This window comes from Gallinula chloropus (genome assembly GCF_964237585.1).
Source record: "Gallinula chloropus genome assembly, chromosome: 5".
Classification (NCBI taxonomy): Eukaryota; Metazoa; Chordata; class Aves; order Gruiformes; family Rallidae; genus Gallinula; species Gallinula chloropus.
Window position 1 is genome coordinate 20,998,327 of NC_140090.1, and position 13,095 is coordinate 21,011,421.

At 41.3% G+C, this 13,095-nt stretch overlaps 2 protein-coding genes across 2 annotated transcripts in view; one reads left to right on the plus strand and one right to left on the minus strand.

The window, feature by feature from the left end:
* Nucleotides 1–373: 373 nt before the first annotated feature.
* Nucleotides 374–5,795, plus strand: G6PC2 (glucose-6-phosphatase catalytic subunit 2; the record flags this gene model as incomplete). The annotated part of the gene is made up of 5 exons (XM_084265296.1): nucleotides 374–591; nucleotides 916–1,025; nucleotides 4,000–4,111; nucleotides 4,965–5,080; nucleotides 5,284–5,795. The coding sequence occupies 5 exons, from the start codon at nucleotides 374–376 to the stop codon at nucleotides 5,793–5,795; spliced, it is 1,068 nt and encodes a 355-aa protein (XP_084121422.1).
* A 3,925-nt stretch (nucleotides 5,796–9,720) lies between these two features.
* The window catches only part of ABCB11 (ATP binding cassette subfamily B member 11), a 45,143-nt gene continuing 41,768 nt past the window's right edge, over nucleotides 9,721–13,095 (minus strand). Inside the window, exons 27-29 of the mRNA XM_084264539.1 lie at nucleotides 12,391–12,597; nucleotides 11,497–11,643; nucleotides 9,721–10,765 (exon numbers count right to left, since the gene is read on the minus strand). Of these exons, the coding sequence (XP_084120665.1) occupies nucleotides 10,565–10,765; nucleotides 11,497–11,643; nucleotides 12,391–12,597 (555 nt within the window). The 3' untranslated portion in view covers nucleotides 9,721–10,564. The remainder of the gene's footprint in view (nucleotides 10,766–11,496; nucleotides 11,644–12,390; nucleotides 12,598–13,095) is intronic.

Genomic DNA, 13,095 nt, shown 5'->3' on the forward strand with positions numbered 1-13,095 from the left:
ATGAACTGTGAAAAAATGCAAGCAAACATGTTCCAACTGTTCATACAAAGGATTGCATGAGTCACACATTGTGTTTCCACAAAACTTTCCCCACAATTTGCTGCAGCTCAGCATGTCCTTCACTTAGTTTCCTCCAATTAAAATTTGCAAACAGAAAAGCTTTCCAGTGCTAACAGACTCGTGCTTTCCTGGAGATTTGGAGCCACGTGTTCCAGGAATGGCTGGGTACACCACACCGATAGAATATAAAGGCGATGTCAATCACCTTCTCTTACTTTTTAATAGCTCCCTTCCATGGTTCTCATTCTCCATCACTAGAAACTTAAGATTAAAGGAACTTTGCTATATTTCAAGCACAGTTTAATCCATTAAGATGGATCTCCTTCATAGCAATGGCGTGCTTATCATTCAGCACTTACAGAGGGACTACAGGGCATACCAGGATTTCCTTAATTTTATGTCACATGTTGGTGATCCCAGGAATATATTCTCAATTTATTTTCCGCTTTGGTTTCAACTCAACCAAGTGGTTGGTACTAAAATGATATGGGTGGCAGTCATTGGTGATTGGTTCAACCTCATATTTAAATGGTAAGAAGTTGGATTTATTTTAAAATTTGGTATTTTTAAGGATGGTTACTATATATGCCTCAAATTTAGAAAACTGTATATGAATAATGTACTAGTAGTTTCTCCCTTGTAATTATAAAACAGGAATTCACAATTAAAATATTTATGTTTGAAATTACATTTTGATAAGACAAGAAGAACCTGTAGAGCTGTTACAGAATAGTTTTGGCAATGTAGCTCTTCATATGCATTGTAAGATTATTTATTGTGCTTTGCTGAGGCCTTCTGTGTAAAAATCTTTTTTTTATTGCATTTCTGCTTCATTGTATTTTAATTTTTTGTCAGGATTTTATTTGGCCATCGCCCATACTGGTGGGTGCAAGAAACAATGATTTATCCCAATCAGTCAAGCCCATGTCTTGAGCAGTTTCCTATAACATGTGAAACTGGACCAGGTAAGAAATGTTGGTGATTACATTGGTGTATTTAACAGAGATAGTGGCATTTTTTGGGGAAGGTTGTGACTTATGAAGATCTTACAAGATATACAAACCTTAGATTTCATGTTTAAAGTAGCAGTAAAACACAGCAAGAAAAAAAGGAAGAAATAAAATGTGATAGGGGAGTGTTTGCTGTATGGGAAGGATGTTTAAGTCATTGCCTTTAAACAGTTTGGAGGGGGATGTATTTGCTTTAAAAATAACTCTTGCTAGAAATGAATTTTCACAAAATTTGTGTCATAGGCTCAGAAAGAATGATTCACCTGCTTTGTGAGGTCACTTTTAGAAACAGTTGTGGTGCCACTGACAGCAGCTTGTGGAGTGAAATTCCATGCTGTTTGAGTGTTCCATAACAGAGCAGGGGGCTATTGAGTTTTAGGGCTTGTAATCATGTAATGTACTACAAGTGGAAAATGGAACCCCTTTTGCTAGAACTGGTGGCAGGCCAGTATGTGTATAAATATATGAGGAAAAAATATTTTTTTTTAAAGTACCTTTTCACTGTATTTCCACGTTTTAATGTATCATTGACTTTTCTGTGGAACTCAAATGCAATATTGCTGCATCTAAAAGAACTAGTGCAACCCTAACATGTGAAATGAGGTAGACTTGCTTGGAGCGAACCGAGTGTAGCTTAATTCATTGTACAAGAAAATACTGTCTGTGGAAGGGATGTGCTTTGTGCCTTGACAATGCCACTGCAAGCTTTTAAGTGGTTTGCAGAGCTGTGTTTTGTTAACAATACCCTGCATTACATGCCCTTGTAATTCTGAACGAGACGCTTAAGCCCTTCTATCGGGCAGGGTTTAATAATGCTTGATCTATATGTGATCTGCAGTCTGCTTCAAGTGAAGCGATTTGGGACCTAACCCAAAATATTAAAGTCCTTTAGATCTTTTCAAAAGCTTTCAGAACTGAGCCCATTCAGCACCATGTAATTCCAAGCCCTGGCTAAGAAAACCAGTCAGTGTGCTTCATTTTGATTCACTGAACCAAAAGGCCTTTCTTCCTGTTTGTTTCTTCCTGAAGTAACAGGTCATTCCTGTTTCTGTCCAGTGGGTACCACTGTCATAGCAATTCCTTATTTGCCCTTAGAATGACCACATTTTCTCCCACCTCCAGATCTGCCCTTGACCATCAACAATATCTGTTACTCCCCTGTGGCAATGAGTGCACCTGTTAGGTGCTCATTGTCATTGTGTGAGCTTGCATGGAACTTTAAAATACATAGTTGATGTGAAAAGATTAGAGGAGCAGCCCCAGGTGGGAGAAGGGCATATTGCCAGGTTAGCCCAAACCCCAGCCTCTTCAGCTTAACAAAAGAGTAGGCTGAAGAAACTGTTTATACAATTACATGGTAAGCAATCTAGGAACTGAAATAAAACCCTGCAGCCACCTTTTCTCTGGTATTTGTAAGGTCTTGAGAACATAATCCGTAAGGTGGAGTTTATCTGTTTCTAATAGGTAATTTGCAGATGAACTGTGAAGCATTTTTCTTAGATGGCATTTTCTAGATGACAACAGAGACACTTTCTTGATGCTGATAATACATTATGGTTTCCTTATCAGTGACGTGGTCTGTTGTGGAGTTTAGAAGTGTGCATCTGTTACGAAATGAACCAAAGAGTTGATCACATAACTACTGAAGATACTGCCAAGCAGAATACCAAAAATGAGTGCAGGGAGCCAGAAATCACTATTCTTGTCCTCATAGCCATTCCTGTTTTGCTGCCTCATGAAATTATTCTCTTGCTTTGCAAACTATATATAGTGCTGGGTCATAACACTGTCTTCAGCCAGAATGGTTTCTTCTGCCGGTGAAATTAACCCTGTTACTTCTCTTTTGTTTCCACAGAAAGACAAGCTGTAAAAGTCTGGTACAGACAGATTCCAGTTATCTAATTTTCTTTCCTTTCCCATTTCAATTTGTTGAATGTAAACCAAGTGAACAGGGAGAAAGAACCAACAGAGTAATTTTAGGAATAATTTCCTTTGAATCATGCCAGTATACTTTGTTTTCTGGTGATTTCAAGAGTTGTGGGAACTTCTGTGGGGATTCATATTGTTTCCAGTAAAATTAAAACTTGCTTTGTTAAATTAAATCACATTTATATTATTATACCTGGACTAAAAAGAAATCACTATATGAAACTGTTCCCTGTTAGACTGCTGTGGTACAGAAGTGAGTCCAATATGTTACAGCATCATTTCGCGTGCCAGTGCTACAATCTTGTCTCCAAGGTAGTTGACGTTGTACAACACCTTGAAATTTATAAAATAAGCCAAAGTAAAGCATAAAGGCTTTACTTTCTTCCATCACATTTCAGGTGCATTTCTGTATTTGTTACAAAACTGCCTAAAATGTTAATTACCTGGACTGTTAATATTTCTAATGAGGTACAGACCACAATCACAATTACTAACACCGTGGTAATTGGAGAAGCAGATAAAAGGCAGTTTGGATGAGTCATCTAAAGTTACACTGGTACTTCAATTTAGAATGTTACAAAGAACTAAATCTCCACTGCTCCTCTGAAGTATGAGGCAGCCTGTTCTCATCTGATCCTTGTATGTAACTTCTACATTGTGAGGTATAGCTTTATGAGAGCCCTAGATGCTCTATTTTAAAAAAGATAATCCAAATCTAAGCAGTGGAAAAATGCTGTGTTTTCCAGGCAAGATACTGGCTCACACCAGCTGTTAACTATTGATTTCAGACAAATATTCAAGATTCCATATAGAGGAGTCTTCTGAAAAATTTATATTGATAAAATGAACTTTTGAGAAGCAATCGACATTCTTTCAGCCTTTGTTAACTATTTTCTTTATAAATGATTAGGTGCCTGAGTTAACTGCCAGTAGGCATTTCCTGTGTGACATGTTACAATTATAACTTTTAAGCTTGAATATTTCATTTTGTTTTCACTAGGCAGCCCATCTGGCCATGCCATGGGATCCTCCTGTGTCTGGTATGTAATGGTCACAGCAGCACTTAGCTACACAGTGAGATGGAAAGATAAATCGGCAGTTACCCTTCACAGGTCAGTGTCTTCCATTATTCTAACTCATACAGCTGTTTCTTTATGTGCATGCTGGTTTTAATGGACTTATTTTAAACAAACAGTCATAGTCTGTTTTGTTCAGTTTGTGAAAAACAAACAATAACAAAAAACCCTCAACCCACAAAGCAAAACAAGAACCCTTTATTGTGATCTACTTCAGCTGAAGAGAAAGAATATGAAAAGGATTTCTCCATTTGTATAGGTTGATATTTATTTACATAACAGTCATTGCATACAGTATCTCTGAATCTGCTCCTGTTGAAGGTCGTGTCACATCTTCAGTGTTAGAAATCCTGAATTCTATTGATTTTCTTTGCATGTTGGATCTTTTGGTTAGTACACGAAGTTACTGCTTGGGTGGTGCTCGTTACCCCATGTTAAAACAAATATGCATAATGTTGGCAGAGTTTGGTGTAACATGTTACTCAGCTCTGTGGGCAAGTCTTATCATTGCTTTGATGGCTCTTTCCAAGCCTCACAAGGTTGTTCCCATACTACATGAATTTTGTCACCAAATAATTGAACTTTTGCATGTAAGTATGATTTGATGATAAGAAGGTTCAAGGTACTAGTGCTAATTTAATTTGCTATTGATGACATCCAGCACTGCAGTAGTGAAACTACTGGGGTTTATTCTTGCAGCCCTAGATGCGTCTGCAAGAGCAACCGCAGTGACTAATGTTTTAGCATTTCTTTAATCATTTGATCCTAAACTTCTCTACTTGTAAACCCCTGTGCGGTAAATATGAGCCTGATATGAGGGGGGGCTGCTGTAAATTACTAGATGAAATATCTTCTCTTAATTTTTAAGCATCTTCCTTTTCCCTCTTAGACTGACATGGTCATTCCTCTGGAGTATTTTTTGGATTATCCAGATCAGTGTGTGCATCTCAAGAGTATTCATAGCAACACATTTCCCACATCAAGTCATTCTTGGAGTATTTGCTGGTAATGCTATTTTTTTTCTTTTTAACATATATGCAAAATTTGTGCTACAGAAGTGCTAAATTGTGTGTGTATAAACATATAAATATAAAATACATAGATATATTCTTCCATCTTCAAAAGTCAAATCTGCAGGGGCACTGTAAGAAGTGCTTTTTCAGAGTCGAGTGTGGTGTTCCCTGTAACACTGAGTTTCTAATCCACAGGCATTCTTGTGGCAGAGGCATTCGAGCACACCCCTGCTATTCAGACAGCGAGCTTCAGAATGTACATCAAGATAAACCTGTTTCTTTTTGTCTTTGCACTGGGCTTTTATCTAGTTCTCAAGCTTCTTGATATTGACTTGCTATGGTCTGTTCCGAAGGCCAAGAAGTGGTGTGCCAACCCAGACTGGATAAACATTGACACCACTCCATTTGCTGGGCTGGTGAGGAATTTAGGTGCACTCTTTGGCTTAGGCCTCGGAATTAATTCTGAAATGTTCGTCACGAGCTGCAAAGGTAAAAACAGCTGTAAGATGAGTTTCCGCGTCTGGTGTATAGCTGCCTCCTTGGCTACGCTGCAGCTGTACAATTTTGTTAAGATACCTACTCACACTGAGTGTTTGTTCTACGTTCTCTCTTTTTGTAAGAGCGCAGCTATGCCTCTGACTGTAGTTGCCTTGGTTCCGTACTGTGTCCACTCGTTAATGAGGACAACTGAAAAGAAACTTAATTAGATAAAGTTTCCAGATGTTTAGCAGTGTGGGGATGGATATGAACTGTTCACGGACGCTCCGCAAAAGCAGTTTTGCTAACTCATTTTAACCAAGGGAGATGCCACTGCTCTTTGATGTGCTCCTGGTAAGTAACAGTACATCCAAAATCAGTACGTTTAAGAATGACTTTGGCAGCTCAGAAATAGTAATTGCTGATTTTATTCCTAGAAGTATTGCAACCACACTGCAGTATGGTTAGAAATCACCCAATGCTCTGGGTCATGACAAAGTTGTAAAGTGTAATCAACTAGTTTTAGTTAGCTGTTTGGTGGTCTTTTAGTTCCGTCTGTCTCCAGCTGGACAGTGCTTCAAGCCTCAGTTGTACATAGTGATACTTGATATTTAATTGTTTTGTATATAGATATTGTGTGTTAACTGCTAAATAATGGTGTGACAGTATCACACCACCTACAACTGTACAGCCATACCCAGGCACTGTGAAAATGGCCAGCATAGTTATAAACAAGGCTTTAGAGTTAACTTATTGAGCTTCCTAAGCAAAACAGCTTCTGATTAAGCCAGGTGAGAAAAAAAAATAAAAGTTTCTTTCAATTAGACTCTGTAGAATATATTTTTGCATTACTGTGTGGGTTTTGTCATGTCTGCTTTTGAAAGTGGTCACAGAATTCATGAATGGTAATTACAGCTTTGATATTGAAAAATGCATAAATACAGGGTACAAATCTTGGGGTTCTGTACCTCTACACAGAGCAAGAACTGAAGAGTCAGTTACAGAGTGACATCAGCAATATTGTTCATGGTCCTGTAATGCAAAGGTAAATTAGTCCAAGTCTCTCAGGTCAGGAGTCACAAGCCTGAATCGCTGTTAGTAGTTGTGTAAATTGTGAAAATATTATTGCCACCCAAGACTTTGCACATTTAAGTGCTTATCAGCTTCAAGTAAGTAATATGTTAAATGTGGTTGCTGCATAAAATGGATGCTGGAAATAGGCAAAGGCAGGTGCTTTCCTTTTTGGTTCATTTTTTAGCTGCTACTGTTGCATATTCCCTTTCAGTATGCACTCCTTAACCAATATTTTACTGGTACCATCTCATAGTACTTGGTATACAAGCAGCATAAGGCTGTATTATGGGTAATGAGGGAGGGCTGTTGTTGGTATGATGTGATAGCAGTAAGGCTTAGAAGATGTAGATGTAACTTTGCTTCTAGACTTATTGAAATGGAAAGAATCTTAATTAGGAAAACAAGGCAAATAGTTTGATACCAATTAAAGGAGCAAATCTGAAACAGGCATGCTTACTTAAGAGCCTACTAAGACTACCTTGACTTAAAAAAGTTAATTGAAAAATTAATCATCCGATTTTAATGGTCAGAGGGGTATTCTGCTTTATGCATCTTCCTCAATGGGGCTTTGATCCCCACAGCAGCTAGCCTGAAACCAATCTTTTCTATAACTGTGATTCCTTAGGCAAAAGTACTAAGCTAATGGGACTAGAAACAAATCTTGAAGAATAAAGCTATCACAAAGATTTCTGCCATCTTCATGTCACTCTCTGGTTTGTTGTTCCCTACCAGTGAGGGGACTACAGAGGCATCACAAGAAGGTTATCCTAGCTGTCTTTCTGTTCCTCACTTCTGGCCAACAGCAGGGAATCTCTGGGCACAGCCCTCTGCAGCTCTTGCAGTGGCACTGGGACCTGCTGGCAGCAGTGGCTATTTCAAGCTGGGCACTGTGAGCAGACATCCTGTTTCACATGAGGCTCTGTCCTTATTATTACGCTTTAAGCCTTATTAAATAACATGATGTGGCACCTTAACTAAGGGCTCTCAGATTGTTATTGCATCAGGCCTTTGCAGCTGTTCACATTGCTGGCATTTGGAACAGATAGAGAACACAAACACACAGGTGATGATGGGCTGATCTACTCAACCTAGTTTTGGCCATAAGGCCACCTTTTGATTTAAGCTTTTCTTATATATAAGGAAGGTGAAAAGCACTTCACTGACTCCCTTGCTCCCACTAATGGGATAACAGGAGAAAGTCTTTTATTCTTGACTTAGAGATGCCCACTTTGGGATAATGCAATTCCAAAAGTCCTTCCATCTGTCTGCAGAAAGATTCTCACAAGGCAGGACTTACACGAAGTGAGTTGTGTCCCTCACCCCTCAACTAAAGTAGGGGTTAAGCTGGCATCACATTCAGTTCACAACATTCACGTCTCTTGTTTGGCTTCCCCATACCCTGTTCTGCCTTCCTGAGGGACGAGCTCTGGCCACAGACAGGCTTTCCTGCTCAGAGTGACCTAGCTGGAGCAGGTGGCTGGAAAGCCAGAGAATGCAGAGCAAACACCACCGCCAGCTACTTCTGTCAAAACCAGTAACTCGGGGCTGGCTCTGAAAAACATAAGCATATGCCTTTGGGTCTGCTCAGGGGTCTTGTCACCATGTTCCAGCACTGGGAGGTCTTACTGTGGGGAGAGGACAGGCCAGTCCAGCTTTGCACTGAGCAGTCCATCAGGGACCTGTTGCACTTGCCCAGACATATGGTGTAGCTCCACTTGCACTCCAATCCCTTTGCACAGGTCCTGAAGGGCTTTAGAATCAAGTGGCTGTCAGTGACACACAGGTGTAAAGTGGCAGGAGGTGGCACCCAGGAACATGTAAGCCCACTGCAACTGTTTGGGTACCGCCTTCTATTAGGCATGCTGCGCATGCACAGCTCCTGAACCTGGGATGATGTTCTGAAGAGCAGCAGTAGTGCCACCCAGCTGGGCCCATGTCACTGTGCTCCTGCAAGAAGCCAGCAGGCTTCTTTGCAGGCAAGGGCTAGTGCAGGGGTGCTGGTCTTCTCACCAGCTCCGTCCTGCACGGCAGGCCCTGGTGACAGACATGATCTGACTACGTACCAACACTCGTTAGATGATGCAAGATACTCATGTGCTTGTCTGAGGGGAACGAGGTGAAGTGCTAATGCACAAGAGCCAGTAAAAAATACAATTTATTGCTGTAATTTGGGCCATAAAAGTGGTGTCCTTTAGGCAAAAGCTTATACAATAAGTACACATAGTAATTGCTGGTTTTAATAAAGAGTCGTTATTCTTCCACAGCCTTAAATACTAATATAAATTAAATAACATACAGGTATGTCAATAGGTTATTGATAGTCACTCTGTGAATAGTTTCAGTCCTGAGCCATCCAAACTAATTACTGTTCAGAAAGATTAAAAGGCTAAAAAGATTAAAACAGAAGGTCAGTGATGCAGCTTCTTTTTGCATTTTCAGTTAAGGATTAAAATACAGACTTCCTTGGGAAAGCAGCATTTCAGTGTCAGATACGTGATGTCGGCAGGGTCTGTTGAAGTCATTCTATTAATGGAGTTGTACAGAAGTCAAAAGTGGGGGGTTTTTGCTGCCTGGAATTAAGGGACTATCCTCATTAAGTTTCCACCCTTACTCTTCACGTTTCATCAGTTGATACCGTTCCATAGTTTTGTAAGACACTCCACTGTGGCATGATTTATCAAGTGGGTGAACACACCCCACCCACCTGCCCCCCCCCCACCCCAGCTGCAGATTTTTAGACATGGAGAATGTGTTTGCCAGTTTAAACTCTTATCTGAAATCAATTTTGAAACTTTAATTTAGACTTTGTATCTATCTGCTTTGTCTGCAAGATCCCAGCCACTAAAGGGAGGAGTGCTGTTGTCCTGCAGCCAATAACCAGTAATGTATTTCAGAGAAACAGGCAGTAGACCTTATACACCATGACAGATAGCAGCTTCTGCCAGGCCGAGATACTTCCCAACCTTTATAATTTCTGAATGAATTGTTGCTCTATTTAGCAACTCTGCTTAATACAAAGAGCTGATTTTGCCTTTTTTTTCCCTATCTTTACTGAATATGATTTCTGTAAAAATACCCATCATTGTCTCACCTTCTAGAAAAAAGAAAACATCAGCATCCCAAGAGAAGGGATTTATATAACTGTGATGATTGACTCCAGGATTTTACATTGATTTCATGTAAACAAAAGCATTTATACCTATCCAAAATGTATTTGATGGCTTTGATCAAGAGTGGTGAGCATAAGGTAAATGCTCCTCACCAGCGTCTGTTCCTCTTGATTGCTCTCCTTACTTCTCTGGAGCTGCCTTCTTTGTATGTGCCTTCATGGCTTTGTTGAAGGGGTCTTGAGATGCCAGGCTCAGGGCACTGGTGCGTTGGTGCTGTAGCTGCAGAAGCCCAGCCTCCCCCGACAGCCAGTGGGTGGTCTGGAAGGGCGGGGGTGCTGTAACCGCAGGAAGGGTATCAGCCATGGTCCTTGGCAGACAGAGAGATTTGATCCCTTCAGATACACAGCATCATTCTTGGGGTGGTTCATCATTCATACAGCTTGCCTAGAGAAGTAACAGTTTCCAGAACACCAGTGTGGAGTCTTCCTTGATTGCAGGTTGGGGAAGGACAGGACTGTGCATTCTGACTGCAGGTGGTGGCAATTCCCCAACTCACCAGCAATGACCTTTCTCATTTTCAGGCTTCCTTTCCCTTAGCAACTAAGGGATCCTGCATGCATCAGCCAGGGCTTCGTCCCCTGCATGTGCCCAACAAGTGCACTTGATGGAGAAAGCTACATACACTTAGGGTACCACAGCACTCACAATACTGTAGAGCACTTGGTAGCACAGTGGGGTACCAACATACACATACCTACTGCAGAGAATTTGCTTACAGAAGAAAAAAAACCTTTCAAATTTAGAATCACAGTAATTCAGCTGATTGGGGCTCCAGTGGTAACAAGCTTATAATAAGCTCCTTCCATGGCCATCAGTTCATCATGAGTACCCCTTTCAATGACGAGTCCTTGTGACATCACAGCGATGATGTCAGCATTCTGGATCGTGGACAAGCGGTGAGCAATGACGATGCAAGTACGCCCTTCTCTGGCCTTGTCCAGCGCTGCCTGCACAGTCTAAAGGCAACAGACAAAGTGTCAGTGAGAGCAGACAAACCAAACTGGGGCTCAGAGCTGGAGAAATCAGATTACTTCAAATTCATTAGCTGTAGAACACTTGTAAACGTGGCTATGAAGCTAAATCAAAGGTTATGTCAGTGGTGTGCTTAGCTGGGTCATGGACTCAGCACAACTCAAGTACAGAGAAGGGACAGGTAAACGCAGCAGTAGAAATCGAACGGTAAGGAAGGCCGTTATCCAGCTGTCATGCCAAGTGCCAGCTCAGTGTGGGCATGTTTTTAGATTTACCCCGCTTCTCTGATCTCCGAATGGAACCAAGGCACACAAATTGTTCCCCAAGTTCTTAGGCCCCTCACTGCTGCTTTTATTGAACATTCAGGCTCATCATTCCTATGCTTGGATACATTTTTATTTGAGCTGATTTTAATGTGCAGCAGCTCTAGTTACAAAGCATTTCCACTGAAACCCGGGGAATTGGTATGCACATAGCAGCACAAGTGCTGCCTCTCACTGGCAGCCTAAGAGCCCCTGTAGCTGGCTGCTGGCTTTACAGCTGGGCCTCCCAGACATCCAAAAGCTCCTGGAAGCTCTAAGTGCTGGATTGACGATGTGGAATCACGTTGTGGTCATGTAGTGCAGTGCATTGGGGTATCTACCTCGGGGAAAGGCACTGCACACTGTAAACCAGGGCACTCAGTCCCCCTTACTGCTCACCACTGCGCATTTACCTTTTCACTTTCTGTGTCTAAGGCAGATGTAGCTTCATCCAGTAATAAAATTTTAGGATCTCGTATGATGGCCCTGGCTATAGCGATGCGCTGCTTTTGCCCACGAGACAGCTGGGATCCTTGAGCCCCAACATTAGTTTCATATTTCTGAAAAATACACAAAAAGAAGATTTTATTCAGGTGAGAGCAAATTACTGATTGTAAATGATACACACGTTTGGGGAGATGCTTCTGAGCCAGGCTTTGCAGTGTGCCTGGCCCAGGGGCCCAGACAGTACAGTGATGGGCCTGGAAGAATGATTTGATCGCAGGATGTTGCCTGGTTGGTCTGAAGCAAAATAATTACCCCCCCGGCCCAGATTTGGGAGAAGAGGCTAAGAGTGATTTACAGACTTTCTGGACAAGGGTTTTGTTTGGGTGCCTAAACTGTATCCGTAGCTTTTATCTTCTGATTTGGATTTATATGATTTCAGTGTATTTAAATACTTAAGTGCACATCAGCAGCCAGCCTCAAATATTTTCTCCCACAGTGGGAGCAAGATTTCTGTTTCCTGACTTGGTGTAACACTGAACAGCAGCCGCTGAACTGTGCTGCTGCTTCTTTCTTGTTCATGGCTTGGAAAAATGTCCCCTTTTCTCGTAGTTGTAACTGCTGGTTTCTTATAAATATTTGCCTGCTGTGTAACTGCTGTGTAACAGTAGCAACTCACACCCAAACACAGAGGAACATAAGGAGCAGCCATTACACCCTCTTTGCTCCTACCCTTAAAGCTGTGAAAGCGATTACAAGGTATATGTGTGTAGCAACTTCACCGGGTTTGGTGCAACTCCTGCTGCAGCAGACAGCCAGCAGCCTATCTGTAGCTCCACAGCCACAGCCTCATGGGTACTTACGTCAGGAAGTGACATGACAAAATCGTGCAGCTGAGCCTTCTGAGCCGCTTCGATGACTTTTTCCATTGTCACCTCTTTGCTGTTACTGCCATATTTAATGTTATCAGCAATGCTGCAGTCAAACAGCACGGGCTCCTGGGACACTATGCCAATTTTTGATCTAAGAAACTGTACATTTATTTTCTCGGTGTTGTGTCCGTCTATTAACTAGCAGGAAAGAGAAGAAAACTTGAAACATCATGGCAAAACACAGCCTGCAAAACCCAAATAGTTCATAGCAAACCTAACTGATTTAGCCACATTACTGAAATACAAAGACAACTGATTTAGAGGATTTGAAGAATCTGCTTATATTTGACTCCTTTGTACATGGTGTGTATTTTCTGGGTATGAGTGTGATCCAGGCAAATTCTGGAACATTTGCCTAATCTTAAACTGAAGCAACCTCTGTAATTATTTGAGGTTGCCTTCCTGGCACAGTGATCACCACACTTACTTTGTCCAAAGAAAGAGAAATCAAGCTAGACGGTTGAGTATTTACATGAGGAAAGGATAGAGAAGCTGTTTAAGCTATCAGTAACTGAATAACTGGAAGGTAAATCTAGACAAATTCAACCTACAGAGAAGCTGCACATTGAAGCTTTATATTTCAGACTCTTTGTTGCTCCATTCAGCCTTAATTTTTGTTTGTGGTCCCACAACGTA